This window comes from Phyllobates terribilis, unplaced genomic scaffold, assembly GCF_046119375.1.
Source record: "Phyllobates terribilis strain yellow unplaced genomic scaffold, ASM4611937v1 Scaffold_6__1_contigs__length_29720123, whole genome shotgun sequence".
In the NCBI taxonomy this organism is placed as follows: Eukaryota; Metazoa; Chordata; class Amphibia; order Anura; family Dendrobatidae; genus Phyllobates; species Phyllobates terribilis.
Genome location: NW_027362766.1, coordinates 24021953 through 24042900, shown reverse-complemented (window position 1 = coordinate 24042900; position 20948 = coordinate 24021953). Strand labels below are relative to the sequence as shown.

The 20948-nt window shown below is 46.0% G+C and overlaps 1 protein-coding gene across 1 annotated transcript in view; it reads right to left on the bottom strand.

Moving 5' to 3' along the window:
• The window catches only part of LOC141152596 (olfactory receptor 6N1-like), a 51699-nt gene extending 32234 nt beyond the window's left edge, over positions 1-19465 (bottom strand). The window contains exons 1-2 of the mRNA XM_073637150.1: positions 19348-19465; positions 19197-19258 (exon numbers count right to left, since the gene is read on the bottom strand). Coding sequence (XP_073493251.1) covers positions 19197-19258; positions 19348-19465 — 180 coding nt within the window. The remainder of the gene's footprint in view (positions 1-19196; positions 19259-19347) is intronic.
• Between the last annotated feature and the right edge of the window lie 1483 nt (positions 19466-20948).

Genomic DNA, 20948 nt, shown 5'->3' with positions numbered 1-20948 from the left:
CTAAAAGAAGTAGACATTTTAGTTTGGCTGGAAGATGGTCTTTCTTCTGCACCTACCCCACGGACACAACCTTTTTTCCCCTTCCCAACACGCCTATTCCCCTTTCCACCAGCAGCAGGCCTTTTTCCACTCATTTTGGTGGTTAACTAATTCACAACTCTGGAGTTGTTTGCACAAAAAAACAATGGATGGTAACCGAGCAGAGCTGAGTGGCCAAACTGTGGTATTAGGCCAAAACTATTGGCTGGGTTAGATGCAGAAAAAAATTATTTTTAATTTGCAACCTGATGGAGGTCAGTATAGATGGACTAATAGACCAAGTCCCACACACCGCTAGAAGCCCAAATATTTTTTCAGAGCTAGATGCAGAAAATTTTTTTATTCAATTTGCAACCTGATGGAGGTCAGTATAGATGGACTAATAGACCAAGTCCCACACACTGCTAGAAGCCCAAATATTTTTTCAGAGCTAGATGCAGAAAAAAAAATTATTTTTAATTTGCAACCTGATGGAGGTCAGTATAGATGGACTAATAGACCAAGTCCCACACACTGCTAGAAGCCCAAATATTTTTTCAGAGCTAGATGCAGAAAAAAATTATTTTTAATTTGCAACCTGATGGAGGTCAGTATAGATGGACTAATAGAACAAGTCCCACACGCTGCTAGAAGCCCAAATATTTTTTCAGAGATAAATGAAGAAAAAAATTATTTTTAATTTGCAACCTGATGGAGGTCAGTATAGATGGACTAATAGACCAAGTCCCACACACTGCTAGAAGCCCAAATATTTTTTCAGAGCTAGATGCAGAAAAAAATTATTTTTAATTTGCAACCTGATGGAGGTCAGTATAGATGGACTAATAGACCAAGTCCCACACACCGCTAGAAGCCCAAATATTTTTTCAGAGCTAGATGCAGAAAAAAATTATATCCAATTTGCAACCTGCTGGAGGTCAGTATAGAAGGACTAATAGAACAAGTCCCACACACTGCTAGAAGCCCAAATATTTTTTCAGAGCTAAATGAAGAAAAAAATTATTTTTAATTTGCAACCTGATGGAGGTCAGTATAGATGGACTAATAGACCAAGTCCCACACACTGCTAGAAGCCCAAATATTTTTTCAGAGCTAGATGCAGAAAAAAATTATATTCAGTTTGCAACCTGATGGAGGTCAGTATAGATGGACTAATAGAATGATGCTATGCCCAAAAGATTTTACTTCACTAGGTGCAGTAAAAAAATTGGTATTCTATACACAGGTGGTATATCTTGCAACACAGATAGGCTACTCCACTGACTAACACACTCTGCAATAGGCCAAAAAGGATTAGCTTTGCTAGATTCAGCCAAATGCTGTGAAAAAAACTTGCGCAGCACTGGCACAGACCTGCCTGGCAAAAACTGATAGGAACTGATGTAACCTAGTCCTGAAAAGGACTCCAATTACAATTAGTCTTTACTCCCACAATCTATCTATTTAAGAGCACAGACCTGCCTGATAAAAGTCGTAGGAAATGCTGTAACCTAGTCCTTAAAAGGACTGCAATCACAACTATTCCCTACTCCCAAGCTATCTGTATATTTGTGCGAAAATTGGCTTGAAATTAACAAGGTATAGCGCACACAGCAACAGCGGTGCCGTCTAACACGCAGCTGCAGCAGTGAGAAAATGGTGGCGACGGGGAAAATGGCTTGGTCTTATAGGGCAAGGACATGTGACATACACTGCCAATCACACATGCCCTTGCTTGTGTGAAAAAAAGCACTTCGCTCCGTGTGTGCGCTGCTGATAGGCTGACAGATTGCACCTCCCCACTGCAAATGCGGGAAAGAGAAAAAAAAATGGAGATCTTCATTGTTCCTGCAGAGATCCATCCCCTGCCCCTCCCCCCACCCCGCTGTACACTCAAACTGCGTATTAACATTAATTTTCATCATTACTGAGAAAAAATCCAGTTATGATTTTGGTGCACGAACAGTTATCGAACATAACCTCGAACAGCCGAATTTTTCTCAAATTGTTCGTGTTCGCCGACCGGCTCGAACACCGCCCAAACAGCTCGAATTTGAGATTGGCGAACAGTTCGAGTAGAACAACGCTCATCTCTAGTCAATACCTCAGTGCTTGGAACACAACCGCAAATAACCAATGCCCCATAGGAAACACTACTAAATTCAAACATTTCACGAATGCTTGTGCTCAAAATGTTGCCTTTTAGGCTCGTAGAGATGGAAGCTTTCCACAACCTGATGGCGGCAGCCGTCCCTCGGTACTCAGTCCCTAGCCACTAGTGTTGAGCCACCCCCGTAGTGTTCGAGTTCGGTTCGGTTCGTCGAACACCCGTGTGTTCGCCGAACTGTTCGTCGAACTGTTCGTCGAACACCTTCGAACACCGTTAAAACCAATGGCAGGCAAACAAAAACACATAGAAACACATAGAAAACACCTTCAAAGGTGTCCAAAAGCTGACAAACTGCTCAGAAGACATAACTAACACATGGAAAAGTGACAAGTACATATAGTCATGCGAAAATAAAAGAGGTGGAGGAGTAAAAGGAGGGGGAGACACAGATATAGGCATGTCATGCCCTTCTAAAATCCAAAAAGTGAGAAGCCGACACGGCCAGTCCGCTCCTGCCCGTGCCACCTCCGTGTCGCCGGGTTTGTGCCAGAGCCGCGGTGAACCCTGACGGCCAGCCCCCCTCTCCCAATACTGGTGCCTGTCCGCTGGTGGGTCGAGCGAGCCCCCCTGTGGTGGAGGCAGCTCTAAGCTTTTTAATTTAAATTGTCTCTCTAATTTGAATGAATACACTTTAAATCCATTTACAAGGATCTATTGGAGGGCAAGTCTCATGCCAGCAGCCGCGGTAATTCCAGCTCCAGTAGCGTCCACTAAAGCTGCTGCAGTTAAAAAGCTTTTATAAGGATCGAGCTCGGCTGTCCACCGCAAGGCATCCTACTGCCAGTCCCAGCCCCTATGCCTTGGGGTGCCTCCTGATGCTCTTCACTAAGTATCCCATGGTCCCGAAGCATTTCCTTTGAAAAAATTAAGTGTCTAAACTACAGGTGGTGCAGCTTGCTTAACAGCCGGGATAATCCGCTGACTAGCAGACACTGCTACTAGGCACAAAGTATTTCCTGGGCTAGATGCAGTTAAAAATTTGTAATTAGATACTCTCGTTGGATGCTGAGAAAGCATTCCATAGAGTCTCCTGGCACGCCATATATGATTCTCTTAAAAAGCTTGGGGTAGGGGTCTAGGGGACCCTTTTATAGCCAAAATCACGGCCCTGTATCGCAATACGTCACCTAGGCTGAAGATAAATGGAACTGTAGCACCCTGAGGGCTCGGTTGCTAAAGACGTATTGCACCTCACCCAGAGGTGTGATATCTCACTCTCAGGTAAGGATGGAGTGTGGATCAGGACCCGACACCTGCATGCATTACACCACATTGCCGTGGAGCAGGGCGACCAATATGCCCCTGAGATGGGCACGACAGTCCCTGTCCCTGGCTGGAGTGGGGGGAGGGAACACTGAGGAAGGGGAACCCTGTAGTGCAGGAGCAGGGAGGAAACAGTTCCTGGGTGCATTGAGAAGGGAGTATAAAAGGTGGGCACCATCTTAGTTCAGTGCAGAGAAGTCTGAGCAGAAGTGGCAGGGAGCAGGGGCTCTGCATGAGCTCTGCTCCGGAGGCGGGCCTAGTAACAGAGGCCCAGGCCTGGAAGAGGGAGAAGGAAGGAAGAGGAGCGGAGAAGGCTCCAGGAACGAGGAATGAAGGGATCCCAGGGGTGCGGACGGGCGAGTCGCCACCGCACGCCCGAATCCACCTGCGTGGAGGGGTCAGGCCAAAGGGGGAGACCGGTCTCCGAACTAGTGGAGGCAGGAAACGACCCTCAGCTAGAAACCGGAGGCTCTGACATTTTATGTGGCGCAGCCCCTCGCTACACCTGCTAGGAAGGCACCACATAGGGTCAGGGAAACTGGCGCCAAGTTTACCAAGAGGAGGCCCGAGGCAGCCGGACAGAAGTGTTGGTAAGAAAGGCCAGACAAAGGACACACAAAGGGGGTCCTGTGAAGTGCTCCAAAGTCATCTGGGAGTTGTCTGAGCCCCTCACCTGGTGAGCACAGTACGACGTGGGCAGCCGTTACCTGCAGACGTGGTCTGGATAATAAGAACTGTGAGTAAAGGCCCTGAACTGCATCACTGACTCCGTGTCGTTACTGCTGCTGCCCTGCACCATCACCCCCATCCTCCGCATACACTGCCCTGAGGCTATACTCCTCCCGTGGGGAGTTATGCTACGCTCTGCTGCACCCACAACACCAGCCTCAGTGGTCTGCCCTGTAGCGGCGGTTCACTCTGACCGCAATCCACGGGTGGCGTAGTCGGACATTTAAACATCAAAACCACATAAATAGTTCCGCCACTGGTTTGACCGCCCTGAGCCACGGAACTGGGTCGCCGCCACGAAGACTACAACCACCAGCATCCACCAAAAAGGGTCCGGCTCCGGGTGTCCCAAGGCCCAGGGGGTGCGTCAGAACATTTTCATCACCTTTCACAATCACCAATGGGACAAGGCAGTGATGTCCTCTGTCCCCTCTCTTATACATCCTAGTGACGGAGCACCTGCTCTCATCAATTCGCCATAACCCCAATATTAGGTGGATTGAGGTGGGAGGCACCGAGTACAAGTGCTCTCTATTTGCTGATGATGTCCTAGTATATATCACTCAATCACATATATCCATTCATGCTGTTATGGCTGAAATAGATCACTTTGTTACATGGTAAAATTTTAAAATCAATGCAGCGAAGTCTGAGGCCCTCGATGTCTCCCTCCCCAAATCCATATAGGATTCCATCCAGTCCAACTTTCCCTTTGCCTGGCCCTCACAGGGTATCAAATACTTAGGAATTCCTATTCATAGAGACCTCTCCCATCTATGTTATCTTAATTTTGGGCCCTTTATTGAACAACTCCATACAGACCACGGTTGGCAAGTTAGAACTGTAAGATTCACTACGTGAACCACTGGTGTTTTGTGGAAAAGCACATGTACACTGCATTCCAAATTATTATACAAAAAGTGTTTAGGAGTGATAAGGGAAGAATTTGTTTGTTTGTCAGTTAAACTCATTGATGGTGATGTGTGTCAGGGCTCTTTATATCACTGTAAGCAATTGCAGACACCTGTGCTAATTAGCTTGGCAGGTGTGTCCAATGAAAGGCAAGACTACTTAAGAAGGCTCTCTCACATTATTAAGCAGCCTACATTTTCTGCCAAAATGGGAAAGAAAAAGGATGTGTCGGCTGCTGAGAAGCAACAAATTGTGGAGTGTTTAGGTCAAGGCATGACTACAATCAACATTGTGCGATGATCAGGATGAAGTGTCCTGGCAATCAAGAAGTATGTAGCTGATTCACAGTACACACGTGTGCGTGCTGATAAGGGCAAATTGAGGACTCTTTCCTACAGGCAATTACGTCAGGTTGAAAGAGCAGCGGCAAAAAAGCCTTGTCATAGCAGCAGACAAGTTTTTGAAGCTGCTTGTGCCTCCAACGTCCCCCGAACAACAAGATGCAGGGTCCTTCAGAGGTTTGCAGCTGTGCATGCGCCATCCTGTCGACCTCCTCTATCCACTTCACACAAGCAGAAACGGCTCCAGTGGGCCAAACATTACATGAAGACTGATTTCAAAACTGTTTTTTTCACGGATGAGTGCCGTGCAGCGCTCGATGGTCCAGATGGATCGAGTGGAGGATGGCTGGTTGATGGACACCCCACGCAAACACGGCTACAGCGCCAACAAGGAGGAGGTGGAGTAATGTTTTGGGCTGGAATCATGGGGAGAGAGATTGTCGGCCCCTTTAGGATCCCTGAAGGCGCTAAAGATGAACTCCATAATGTATGTGGATTTTCTCAAACAGCACTTCCTGCCATGGTTCAAGAAGAAGAACCGTGTATTTCACAGCAAGATCATTTTTCTGCATGATAATGCACCATCTCATGCTGCACATAAAACATCTGCATCTCTGGCTGATATGGGCATAAAAGGGGACAAACTTATGGTGTGACCCCCATGCTCCCCTGACCTCTACCCCATTCAGAACCTTTGGAGCATCATTAAAAGGAGTGTCTATGATGGCGGGAGGCAGTTCACATCTAAGCAACAGCTCTGGGAGGGTATTCTGTCCTCATGCAAAACAATTGAAGCAGAAACCATCCAAAACCTGACAAATTCAATGAACGAGAGAGTTCAGAAGCTCCTTTCGAACAAGGGGTCCTATGTGAAAATGTAACATCACCTAGAATAAAGTTTTGAGTTGAAAACTGTTTGATTTCAGTTTCTAACAACCTGCTAATGCTTATAATTTCAAAAATGACCATTTTTTTGGTCTTTATTAAAATGAAAAGGTTGATCGAAAAGTTTGGGGGATCTAAGAGTGTGGCAACCCAGTAGTCATGATTACTTCGAATTCTGACAATATGAGGGTCATGCTGCATGTAGTGCAGCAAGAAGGCACTTATGTGCCTTGCGCATCTCGGAGCCCCAAAATTATTTTCCGGGCTAGATGCAGCTAAAAATTATTTTTAATTTTAAATCTGGTGAAGCTTTAGTATAGATGGCCTAATAGGATCAGTGCTGCACACTGCTACAAAGCCCAAATTATTTTCCAGTCAAGATACAGATAAACATGATTAGTAATTTGAAAGCTTAAAACGGTTGGTAGGGTGATTTTAACCAATCATCAAGCTTTTACTCTCCCCAGGATGACACAGGGGTAGAAAAGTCGTTTCGGATCCATGATTTGTTCATCTTTATGAACGTGAGTCTGTCTACATTATCAGTGGAGAGCCGCGTGCGCTTATCTGTCAGCACACCACCAGCAGCGCTAAACACACGTTCAGACAGAACGCTGGCTGCGGGGCATGACAAGATCTCCAAGGCGTAAGTGGCTAGCTCCGGCCATTTATCCAGATTGGAAGCCCAAAAAGAGCAAGGGTCCAGTGACACAGTCGTGGCTTCAATGTTTACTTGGAGATACTCCTGTACCATCGTCTCTAGGCGTTGACTATGTGTCAGACTTCTTGTCTCCTGTGGCCTTGCAAAGGATGGGCTAAAAAAGTGGTGAAATGATTCCGCAAAATTGATGTTACCAGCAGATACTGTGGTTCTGTTACGGTTTGAGTGCTGAACACTTGACGGTCCCACGGTTGGCAAATTGGAACTGTGAGATTCACTACGTGCACCACTGGTATTTTGTGGAAAAGCACATGTAAGATTCTGCAACAGTCTCTGCTGATACTCCTGCATGCGTGCATCCCTTTATATGGCAGGAATAATTTCTGCAAATTTACTTTTGTACCGGGGATCTAACAGTGTGGCAACCCAGTAGTCAGGATTATTTCTAATTCTCACAATTCGAGGGTCATGTTGCAGGTAGTGCAGCAAGAAGGCACTCATGTGTGTTGCGCATCCAGGAGCACCAAGTCCCTGTTGTGTTGGTGGCGAGGTAACAATCATGCTTCCTTCCTCTGTCCTCTCCCCCCAACCTCGCACAACAGAAATGTGATCAAGGTCTCCCTCATCTGATGAGTCTTCCATCAGTTCGTCCTCCACTTCTTCCTGGGCTCCTGCACCTTCCTCACTAGTTTGGCTGCTACCATGCACCCTGGTAAAACCATCTCCCCCACCCTCACATGCCTGCCGCCTTGGTGCTGCCGACCGTCTGGACCTTGCAGATGTTAGCCCTTCCGCATACAACTCCTCCTCCTCTACTTCCTCCACCTCCTCTTGTGCCACCACCTGACTCCGAATTCTGTTTAACATGTGCTCCAGCATGTAAATCACCGGAATAGTCATGCTGATAATGGCATCGTCAGCACTAAACATCTTCGTCGCCATTTCAAAACTGTGCAGAAGGGTGCATAGGTCCCTGATCTGAGACCACTCCTCCAGCGTGATTTGCCCCACCTCTGAATCTCGTTGGCCCAGGCTATACGTCAGAACGTATTGCACCAGGGCTTGTCGGTGCTGCCACAGTCGCTGCAACATGTGCAGAGTTGAATTCCACCGGGTAGGCACATCGCATTTTAGCCGGTGAAGTGGCAGGCCCAACGACTTCTGTAGAGATGTAAGTCGCTGAGCTGCGGGATGCGAACGGCGGAAGTGAGCACACAGCGACCGTGCCCTCTGCAGAAGGCCATCTAGTCTGGGATAGTGGGCTAAAAATTGCTGGACAACCAGGTTCAACACGTGAGCCATACAAGGCACGTGTGTGACATTGCCCCGGCGAAGGGCCGCACCCAGATTTGCAGCATTGTCGCACACGGCCTTCCCTGGTTTCAGGTCCAGTGGAGACAACCATTCATGAAATTGGTTCTCCAGAGCTGACCACAACTCCTCAGCTGTGTGACTCACATTTCCCAGACATTTCAATGTAAAAACCGCCTGATGACGTTGAGCCCTACTGCCAGCATAGTAAGGAGGTGTGCAGGATCCCTTCTGCGCAGTTAGAAAGCTTGTGGCATGACCAGACAGGCTTTGGGTGCAGGTGGAAGACCGAGAGGAGGTTGAGGAGGCAGAAGCAGTGGAGGAACTTTGACATAAAGAGGATTGACGCACAACTCGTGGAGACGGCAAGACTTGGACAGCAGCCCCTTGTCCTGCTGTCACCATAGTTACCCAGTGCCCAGTCAGCGACATGTAACGCCCCTGTCCATGCCTACTCGTCCAAGTGTCTGTGGTGAAATGCACCCTGTCACACACAGAGTTTCTCAAAGAAGCGGTGATGTTGTGTGCGACATGCTGGTGGAGCGCAGGCACACCTTTCTTTGAGAAGTAGTGCCGACTGGGCATCTGGTACTGGGGCACTGCGACGGACATAAGGTCTCGAAAATCCTCTGTGTCCACCAGGCGGAAAGGCAGCATTTCTGTAGCCAAGAGCTTGCAGATGGTGAAATTCAACCTCTTAGCTTTCTCATGGCTAGGAGGAAATGGTCTTTTACTTGTCCACATCTGAGGGACCGAGGGCTGGCTATTGTGCTTAGACGGGGTTGATAAGGGTGTCCCCGGCAAACTGCCGGTCTGTGAGGAAGATGCAGGCGGACATGTTAGGTTGCCTTGATCCAAAGGTGGTGCTATCGATGTCGGACAGCGCTCAACACCAGCTGGTGTTACCACCTCCAAAGAAAATGATGACCTGCCAATCACGCTGGCTGTTGCGGGTAAAGAGGTGGCAGGTCTGCGCCCCAAAACAGGTGTGACTGCTGTCCCCCCAGTCACAGAGGATGAAGAGGCCGCGGATGCACAAGATATGGCAGACGGTGATTGGCCCGGCCGGCTAGGCCGCATTGTAGCACACTGAGCTTCCCACTGCAACTTATGCTTCATGTCCATGTGTCGGTTCATGCATGAAGTACTCAAACTATGTATTTTTTGGCCTCTACTTAGCTTTTGCTGACAAATGTTACAGATAACACGAGTTGGGTCATCTTTATCGATCTGAAAAAATGCCCAGGCTATGCAAGGCTTAGCACCCATGCGACCTGAAGAGCCACCACGACTTGTGGTGAGAGGCAGAGTTGTGTTTGAGGATGCAGTTGTTGACGTGCTTCCAGTACTACGTCTCTGTCCAGGAAGGCGCAACCTGACCTCGTCGTCACTAGCATCTTCCTCCACCTCCTCTGCTGACCTCATCTCTTGGCTGACTGTGGGTTGACAGTAAGTGGGATCTCCGACCTCATCATCATCACCCTGTGCGTTATCACACCCGTCGTCCTCAGAGCCAACCTGTTCCTGCCCTGACAAAAAACTAAAGTTGTCGCTCCAATCAGGTATTTGAGTCTTATCATCGTCTTCCTCATTGTCTCCACCAACAGGAGTTACAGTTTGGGAATGAGGGTCTACATTATGGTCAGAACCTCCTGCGTCTGGTCCTGGATCCGACTCATAAAGATTCTGGGCATCAGTGCAGATCATTTCCTCGTCTGGATTCACAGAAGCGCTGGAGTCGACCTCTGATTCCCAGGCTATAGTATGAGTAAACAGCTCTGCAGACTCAACCATCTGTTCTACCTCACACTCAGACGGGCAGCTGGAGATTTGGGAGCTGTGAGGAAGCAAGTGCGATTTGGGTGACACCTTTGAGGACTGGAGTATTTGTGATGTTGAAGTTGATGTGGAGAAGAGCCCACTTAAAGGAGCACTTGATATCCGTTGAAGCACCTGCTGTTTTTGTGCCTCATCTGGAATTTGTAGCGATTGGCGTGGCCGTAAGAAAGGGATCTTATCACATTGTCCGCTAAAAGAAGTAGACATTTTAGTTTGGCTGGAAGATGGTCTTTCTTCTGCACCTACCCCACGGACACAACCTTTTTTCCCCTTCCCAACACGCCTATTCCCCTTTCCACCAGCAGCAGGCCTTTTTCCACTCATTTTGGTGGTTAACTAATTCACAACTCTGGAGTTGTTTGCACAAAAAAACAATGGATGGTAACCGAGCAGAGCTGAGTGGCCAAACTGTGGTATTAGGCCAAAACTATTGGCTGGGTTAGATGCAGAAAAAAATTATTTTTAATTTGCAACCTGATGGAGGTCAGTATAGATGGACTAATAGACCAAGTCCCACACACCGCTAGAAGCCCAAATATTTTTTCAGAGCTAGATGCAGAAATTTTTTTTATTCAATTTGCAACCTGATGGAGGTCAGTATAGATGGACTAATAGACCAAGTCCCACACACTGCTAGAAGCCCAAATATTTTTTCAGAGCTAGATGCAGAAAAAAATTATTTTTAATTTGCAACCTGATGGAGGTCAGTATAGATGGACTAATAGACCAAGTCCCACACACCGCTAGAAGCCCAAATATTTTTTCAGAGCTAGATGCAGAAAAAAATTATTTTTAATTTGCAACCTGATGTAGGTCAGTATAGATGGACTAATAGACCAAGTCCCACACACTGCTAGAAGCCCAAATATTTTTTCAGAGCTAGATGCAGAAAAAAATTATTTTTAATTTGCAACCTGATGGAGGTCAGTATAGATGGACTAATAGACCAAGTCCCACACACCGCTAGAAGCCCAAATATTTTTTCAGAGCTAGATGCAGAAAAAAATTATTTTTAATTTGCAACCTGATGGAGGTCAGTATAGATGGACTAATAGACCAAGTCCCACACACTGCTAGAAGCCCAAATATTTTTTCAGAGCTAGATGCAGAAAAAAATTATTTTTAATTTGCAACCTGATGGAGGTCAGTATAGATGGACTAATAGACCAAGTCCCACACACTGCTAGAAGCCCAAATATTTTTTCAGAGCTAGATGCAGAAAAAAATATTTTTAATTTGCAACCTGATGGAGGTCAGTATAGATGGACTAATAGACCAAGTCCCACACACCGCTAGAAGCCCAAATATTTTTTCAGAGCTAGATGCAGAAAAAAATTATTTTTAATTTGCAACCTGATGGAGGTCAGTATAGATGGACTAATAGACCAAGTCCCACACACCGCTAGAAGCCCAAATATTTTTTCAGAGCTAGATGCAGAAAAAAATTATTTTTAATTTGCAACCTGATGTAGGTCAGTATAGATGGACTAATAGACCAAGTCCCACACACTGCTAGAAGCCCAAATATTTTTTCAGAGGTAGATGCAGAAAAAAATTATTTTTAATTTGCAACCTGATGGAGGTCAGTATAGATGGACTAATAGAACAAGTCCCACACACCGCTAGAAGCCCAAATATTTTTTCAGAGCTAGATGCAGAAAAAAATTATATTCAGTTTGCAACCTGATGGAGGTCAGTATAGATGGACTAATAGAATGATGCTATGCCCAAAAGATTTTACTTCACTAGGTGCAGTAAAAAAATTGGTATTCTATACACAGGTGGTATATCTTGCAACACAGATAGGCTACTCCACTGACTAACACACTCTGCAATAGGCCAAAAAGGATTAGCTTTGCTAGATTCAGCCAAATGCTGTGAAAAAAACTTGCACAGCACTGGCACAGACCTGCCTGGCAAAAACTGATAGGAACTGATGTAACTTAGTCCTGAAAAGGACTCCAATTACAATTAGTCTTTACTCCCACAACCTATCTATTTAAGAGCACAGACCTCCCTGATAAAAGTCGTAGGAAATGCTGTAACCTAGTCCTTAAAAGGACTGCAATCACAACTATTCCCTACTCCCAAGCTATCTGTATATTTGTGCGAAAATTGGCTTGAAATTAACAAGGTATAGCACACACAGCAACAGCGGTGCCGTCTAACACGCAGCTGCAGCAGTGAGAAAATGGTGGCGACGGGGAAAATGGCTTGGTCTTATAGGGCAAGGACATGTGACATACACTGCCAATCACACATGCCCTTGCTTGTGTGAAAAAAAGCACTTCGCTCCGTGTGTGCGCTGCTGATAGGCTGACAGATTGCACCTCCCCACTGCAAATGCGGGAAAGAGAAAAAAAAATGGAGATCTTCATTGTTCCTGCAGAGATCCATCCCCTGCCCCTCCCCCCGCCCCGCTGTACACTCAAACTGCGTATTAACATTAATTTTCATCATTACTGAGAAAAAATCCAGTTATGATTTTGGTGCACGAACAGTTATCGAACATAACCTCGAACAGCCGAATTTTTCTCAAATTGTTCGTGTTCGCCGACCGGCTCGAACACCGCCCAAAACAGCTCGAATTTGAGATTGGCGAACAGTTCGAGTAGAACAACGCTCATCTCTACTAGCCACCACTATTTCTCTTGGTGTGCCGTTCCCGCATTACACGAGCACGTGTCCCACAACATCAGACGTGCCCTCAACAATGCAGTTACAGGGAAAGTCCACCAAACCACGGACACATGAGCAAGTGCTTGTGGGCAGGGACAGTACATCTCGCTGACGGCACACTGGGTTAACATAGTGGAAGTCAGGATCTAGTCGGACCTTGAGACGGAACACATCCTCCCGACGCCGAGGATTGCGGGCCCTAGGTCAATCAGGGCTGTGCTTACAGTCTACAGCTCCTGCACCTTATCCTCCTCAGTCTCCTCCTCCTCTTCAGCCTTCATCTCCAAAATGACCACATCAGTCACAAGCTGGAATCACTGCAGTGCTGCCTCAGCCAGGCTGTGCTGAAGCTAATATGCTTAGGTGACAAACCGCACAATGCAGCAGGCATATCTGTGGCTGACACCGCTGAACCTACATCCAGGCATGGTCATGTGTGACAATGGCCGGAACCTAGTGGCGGCTTTTAGGCGAGGCGAGCTCACATGTACCATGCCTGACCCTTGTGCTTAACCTCATGGTTCAGCGGTTTCTCAAAACCTACCCGGATCTGCTGGATCTGCTTGTCAAAGTACGCCGCCTGTATGCCCATTTTAGAAAGTCAGCTACAGCTTCTGCCTCCCTTGCCGTGCTTCAGCAGCATTGGAACTCTACATTGCAGATGTTGGGAAGGATTTGTGAGCAGAAGAGGGCAGTTGTTGACTACCAGCATCAACAAGTCCGTCAGTATTCAATTCAGTTCAAATTGTTAGTAGGCTTTTTCCTATGTTTTGGCAGCCATTACACTCACTGCATACCCTATAACTGTATAGCAGACCCTCTCCTTTCTAATGGGAACATGTCACTACTGTGGCCCAGCTCTATGTGTATTTAAATTGTTCGTGGGGTTTTTCCCAAATTTTGGCAGCTGTTGGACTCACTGCATACCCTATAACTGGAAAGCAGACCCTCTCCTTTCTAATGGGAACATGTCGTTTCTGTGGCTCAGCTCTATGTGTCTTTAAATTGTTAGTGGGGTTTTACTAAATTTTGGCAGCCATTGCACTCACTGCATACCCTATAACTGTGTAGCAGACCCTCTCCTTTCTAATGGGAACATGTCGTTTCTGTGGCTCAGCTCTATGTGTCTTTAAATTGTTAGTAGGGTTTTACTAAATTTTGGCAGCCATTGCACTCACTGCATACCCTATAACTGTGTAGCAGACCCTCTCCTTTGTAATGGGAACATGTCGTTACTGTATCCCTGCTCTATGTGTCTTTAAATAGTTAGTGGGGTCTTTCCTAAATTTTGGCAGCCGTTGGATTCACTGCATACCCTATAACTGTATAGCAGACCCTCTCCTGTCTAGTGGGAACATGTCAATACTGTGGCCCTGCTCTATGTGTCTTTAAATTGTTAGTAGGGTTTTTCCTAAATTTTGGCAGCCGTTGGACTCACTGCATATCCTATAACTGCATAGGAGACCTTCTCCTTTGTAATGCGAACATGTCGTTACTGTGGCTCAGCTCTATGTGTCTTTAAATTCTTAGTGGGGCTTTTTCCTAAATTCTGTCAGCCATTGGACTCACTGCATATCCTATAACTGGATAGCAGACCATCTCCTTTCTAATTGGAACATGTCATTACTGTGGCCCACCTCTGTGTGTCTTTAAATTGTTAGTGGGGTTTTTCCTAAATTTTGGCAGCCGTTGTACTCACTGCATACCCTATAACTAGATAGCAGACCCTCTCCTTTCTATTGGGAACATTTCATTACTGTGGCCCAGCTCAATGTGTCTTTAAATTGTTAGTGGGGTTATTCCTAAATTTTGGCAGCCCTTCCAGTCACAGCATGGCCATTACGACTATAGGAGACCCGCTCCTTTATAATGGGAACATTACTTTTACTGAGACCCTCCTTTATGTCTCTTCCAAAGGGTATTGAGTTGCGTCCAAATTTTTGGCAGCCCTTGCAGTCACTGCACAAGCAATAACAGTATAGGAGAACCACTAGTTAATAATGGGAGCAACAAAGCATAGCCGGCTGATGGCTCTCTAACAATAGCGATGGCCGACTGCTAGCCCTTTAAATAATAGTAAGGGCCGCCTGATGGCCCTATAAAAATAGGCTTTGTGACTTTCAGAGTCCCTCCATCATAAATGAAACAGGATGTGTCTTATGATGTGTCACAAAAGTGCAAAAACACATCAAAAACGCTATGTGTGAACATAGCCCAAGGTGTGGATGAGCATTTTTGTTTTAGCATATTTATTTTGCCTTATATACAAGTCATTTCCCTGGAAAGAATGTTCCTTAACATATTTCCCAGGAAAATCCATTTTGGTTTTGTTTTTGTATATTTTATTGTGAGTCCGTAAAAGTGGCGTAATACCTCTGACAGCATTGTCGACAACATTGACCAGGGAGTCAGAAATGCTTCCAGGGATCGTCCCCATGCTGTTCACATGTCATTTGAGCACTGTTCCCAACTATTTTGGCAATTTTTAGGCCCTCTGCAGACCGCCGGGGGGAAGGGTCCACCGGAAAAATGCTTGCGTTTCCCATAGACTTACATTGAGCTCGTTACTCGGACCGAACACTCGAGTATTCCAATTTGCTCAACTCGAACAACGAGTACCCGAGCATTTTAGTGCTCGCTCATCACTAATAGACATCCATTGATATGGACTGGAATCTATGGATATGGATAGACATCTCTGGATATGGATAGACATCTATGGATATGGACAGACATCTATGGATATGGATAGACACATATTGATATGGATAGACATCTATGGATATGGAAAGAAATCTTGTAACATCCCTGGTGGCGTGCTTGCATGGTGCACCACCTCCCACCATGCAAGACCGCAATCTTACCTGTCAGTCCATGCTGCACTCTTTGCTCCAGTACCTGCTCTGTCCATGTTTCTTGTCTGATTGCTTAGGGCGTCAGCGCGGCTTTCTGCTTGTTTCTTATAGCTACTGTGTGCACAGTCCTAATGCATCCCCAGCCTATTGCTGTGAGTCACTGGATACTTAAACCCCCTCCACCCAGTAGGAGGTGCCTGAGCAACACTTTCACTAAGTTTGTCTTTTGCAACTGAGGTGCCAGGTCCTGTCCTGACTCTAGTCTGTCCGCCACCCTGGGGGCTGAGTACCCAGGGCCCTTTCCTGTACCTGTGACTTCTAGTCTGTTTCCGCCACCCTGGGAACCGAGTACCCAGGGCTTCTACCTGTATCTCTGACTTCTAGTCTGTTTCTGCCACCCTGGGGGCTGAGTTCCCAGACTCGTTCCTGTATCTTGTTCCCGGTTCAGATTCTGTCTGAACAGTGTCCTAGCCCATTACTTGTTTCTTTCTATGTCTGTACCTTCCCTTTTCCTGCAGTGTCTGAACCTGCACCTAACTCCAACTTGTTGTCTCTGTACTTCTGTTTGTGGGTTTTGTGTCCACTCGCTACTTCATTGCAAGTACCTTGTGTGTATCTGGTTCTGCTTGTCCCCTTTTCTTGCCTTCGTATTTATTTGTTGTCTAACCATCTTCCTGTATTTTCCAGTCTGTTCCATGTGAACAGAGCCCTGTCCTGTCTGCCTTCACCTTCTGCGGTTCTGTTCTGCTCTGCTTGTTCACCGCTCCGGCGGTTCCGCTCTGCTCTGCTTGTTTACCGTACCTGCGGTTCTGTTCTGCTCTGCTTGTTCACAGCTCCAGCGGTTCCGCTCTGCTCTGCTTGTTTACCACACCTGCGGTTCTGTTCTGCTCTTCTTGTTCACCGCATCTGCGGTTTTGCTCCGCTCTGCTTGTTCACCGCACCTGCGGTTTTGCTCCGCTCTGCTTGTTCACCGCACCTGCGGTTTTGCTCTGCTCTGCTTGTTCACCGCACCTGCGGTTTTGCTCCACTCTGCTTGCTCACCGCACCTGCGGTTTTGCTCCGCTCTGCTTGTTCACCGCCCCTGCGGTTTTGCTCCGCTCTGCTTGCTCACCGCTCCTGAGGTTTTGCTCCGCTCTGCTTGTTCACCGCTCCTGCGGTTTTGCTCTGCTAGTCCACCGCACCTGCGGCTCTGTTCCTGTATCCCAGTCTGCACTAGTCCCAATCCAGCCTGCGTTCACACCTGCCAGTATCTGCCTGTCTACATTCCAGCCGTGCCTGTCAGCACCCGCCTGTTTGCATACCAGCCGTGCCTGCTAAGTACCCACCTGCCTTCATATCAGCCGTGCCAACTAAGTACCCACCTGCCGTCATACCAGCCGTGCCTGCCAGTACCCACATGGCTGCATACCAGCTAACCTGCCTGTTCCTGCATTCCCCGGTGTGGGTCAACAGCTGTGACCGGGGTCTGACCTGGAGTGGCACCTGGTCCCTCTGCTCGGTTCCTCCCTGGTTCACGGAGTCGACTGAGCCGCCGTGCGACCTTGGTCGGACCAGGTTGATAGTTAGTTACGCTCCTCCAGGCACTCCTCGGTTCATGGTACAGTGAGATCACTAATCACGCTCACGCCAGTCAGTCCGGGTGCGAGCGTAACACATCTATTGATATGGATAGACATCTATTGACATGGATAGACATCTATTGACATGGATAGACACTTATTGATATGGATAGACACTTATTGAAATGTATAGACATCTATGGATATGGATAGACATCTATGGATATGGATAGACACTTATTGATATGGATAGACATCTATGCATATGGATAGACATCTATTGATATGGATAGACATCTATGGATATGGATAGACACTTATTGATATGGATATGGATAGACATTAATGTTGAGCGAGTATGTTCTATTAACCCTTTCGCCGAGTATGCTCGGGCCGAGCTCCGAGTATTTACAGCTGCTCGGTGATAAGGTTAAATCGCTCCCGTGTGCATGATTTGCAACTGTTTGACAGCTTTATTACATGTGAGGAATGTCTATTTCTTACACATTCCTCACATATAATAAAGCTGTCAAACAGTTGCAAATCATGCACACGGAAGCGATTCAACCATATCACCGAGCAGCTGTAAATACTCGGAGCTCGCCCGAGCATACTTGGACAGAAGATACTCGCTCAACTCTAATAGACATCTATGGATATGGACAGACATCTATAGATATGGATAGATATCTATGGATATGGATAGAGACTTATCGATATGGATAGACATCTATGAATATGGATAAACATCTATGGATATGGATAGATACTTATTGATATGGATAGAGACTTATTGATATGGATAGACATCTATTGATATGGATAGACATCTATGGATATGGATAGACAGCTATGGATATGGATAGACATCTATGGTTATGGATAGACATCTATTGATATGGACATACATCTATTGATATGGACAGACATCTATTGATATGGATAGACAGCTATGGATATGGATAGACATCTATGGTTATGGATAGACATCTATTGATATGGACATACATCTATTGATATGGACAGACATCTATTGATATGGATAGACAGCTATGGATATGGATAGACATCTATGGATATGGATAGACAGCTATGGATATGGACAGACATCTATGGTTATGGATAGACATCTATTGATATGGACAGACATCTATTGATATGGATAGACAGCTATGGATATGGATAGACATCTATGGTTATGGATAGACATCTATTGATATGGACATACATCTATTGATATGGACAGACATCTATTGATATGGATAGACAGCTATGGATATGGATAGACATCTATGGATATGGATAGACAGCTATGGATATGGACAGACATCTATGGTTATGGATAGACATCTATTGATATGGACAGACATCTATTGATATGGACAGACACCTATTGATATGGATAGACATCTATTTTTATTATATGCAAGTAGGAAATTAAAGAGTTAGATTTAGTTTAGGATGATGAAACCACCATAAAAGAGGTAAATGATGTGACTCTTGGGAGAAGAATATCCTCCCACCCAGGCTTAGCAGAAGGATGCACATGTACACGGATGTCAGTTTAATAACATTGCTCTCAACCATGAAGTCATAAGGCAATTAGCTTGATAATTTCACAGTCTCTGAAGAGGCAACAAGTTTACTTGAACAAAGGTAGACAATTCTCATTTGCAATATTTGCTTTATACATATGACAATTTGCAGACACTCAAGATAATTTGCTGGTGGTCTCCTCAGTAGCCCTTTCCTCATTCTGTAACTATCTGGGTTATTTTCTTAGCAGTTCTCATTCTTAGTGCAGGTCACAACTCCTTTCTTATTCACATCTTCTTAGCAGCAATGAATTTAGAAGCTTGTCTAGAACATTGCACATGCTTGCAACCAACACTTCACACTGTGTCACAATCCCTAACATAACGTTTTTCAGTTGTCTCTGGCACCCCTCTTCACACTTAATACATAAGGTATCACTTTCTGGAAATGTTGAAAATACAATGTTTTTAACTGTTCTTTATTTCGTAGTGCAATTGATCCTTAGGATTGCAAAAGGTAAAATCCATGATGTCAAAATCTACACGTCACAAGCTACAAAAATATGATACAAAGTAACAATTGTATTTACCTCTGATTTGTTCCCCATATTTATGTGTAGGTAATATTGTTTGGTGACAGCACATTATCTTCTCGTAGTTCATGGATAAATAAGGACTAAGATCAAATACAACAATGATCCGCGCCATTTATAATGAGTTGAATTGGAAAGGGAGTCGCAGGAAATAATCCCGAGGGGAAGATTATTCACTTGAGACTCGACAGCCTGAGTTAGGACTTTTTAATGAAGGAGCTAAAAATTGTATCAAGCACTTTATCTATAAAACTAATTTGCTGTGTTCTCTCATCTGTCCATATTATTAACTCCTAGGAACTCCACAGTGCTTCTCCTTGAAAGCAGTGCTGCTAAGGGAGCATAACATTGCAATATGGCCTGATCTGGACAAAGCACATGAGGAAAAACCTTTTGTGTGCCCCTGTATAAGATTGCAGACACTAAAGGCACAGCATTGTGTGGCATGCCGGTACTGGCTCTACTGCTGCTAAATGAGACAGTTGTGTGGCAGTAGATTTGTTCCATTGTGGGTTCTGAGTTAGGGGATATAATACATTGCATTGTAGATTGTACTTTCCTGCCATCTACTGGCCAATGTGTGCATATGAAAGTTAAAGAAGTTGTCCAATACTTTATATGAACCCCCCAATATATCCCCCCAGGAGCCCATAAGACTTTTTGTAAATACCTTGTGTTGTACTTTCTGCCTGTGAGCGGTGCTATTCTCGTGACCGTCAGGTGAGGCGTGATATCAGTGACGTGCTCCCCGCGGTGGATGCTGGGCTGTGGGCGGGGTTACCCCCTGCATCACACCCAGCATCCATTGCGTGCTTTCCCAGTGAATGAGGAGAGGGAGAGCGTGCGGTGGATGCCGGGTGTGACGTTCGGGGTAACCCAGCACACAGCCCAGCATCCCCCGTGGAATGCAGAAGAGACAGACCCCCTGCTGCACCCGGAACTTGATGTAACATCAGCGGATGACAGAGGCGGCTGCAGTCGGGGGGCACGTGATGCCTGTGAGCGGCCAGTGATACCACAAGGTATTTAGAGAAGCACTTATGAACCCTGGGGGAATACATTGGGGGATCATATAAAGTAGTGGACAACCCAATAAGTGATTATTCTCCTCACAACAAGCTGCAATAGAAGTGGCCCACCACAATTGGCCTTAAGTAAGCCATGGGCCAAATAGTTAATATCTGTGTTATTAAAATGTAATGAAAGTTATGTTTATGTGCCCAAATGTTAGTCTTAGACTCTCCGATTGTGAGCAGTCACCTCAGCACCTACATCATGAGTGAACCCAGCGACAACAGCCAAGCTGGTGCTAGCAGCCCTTCTGTGCCCATCACGTGTAACATGCCATTCTCTGTCCCATTTTATCCTGGGGCACTCTGGTTGCCACGCTACAAGGAGGAGCCGCACACCTTCAGGGACTTCCATGACAAGTTGCTCGCTCTCTTTCTGTTTTACTCCCTCTCTCCAGAACAGCAAGTGCAGATCCTGCTGGGTCAGCTTGGGAGTTGCTGCTTCCAGGGAAGTTTGATCCTGACCCCCAACAGAGAAGAAAACGCCTGAACAAATCCTTGCAAAACTGAAGGATGCCTTTGAGGTTA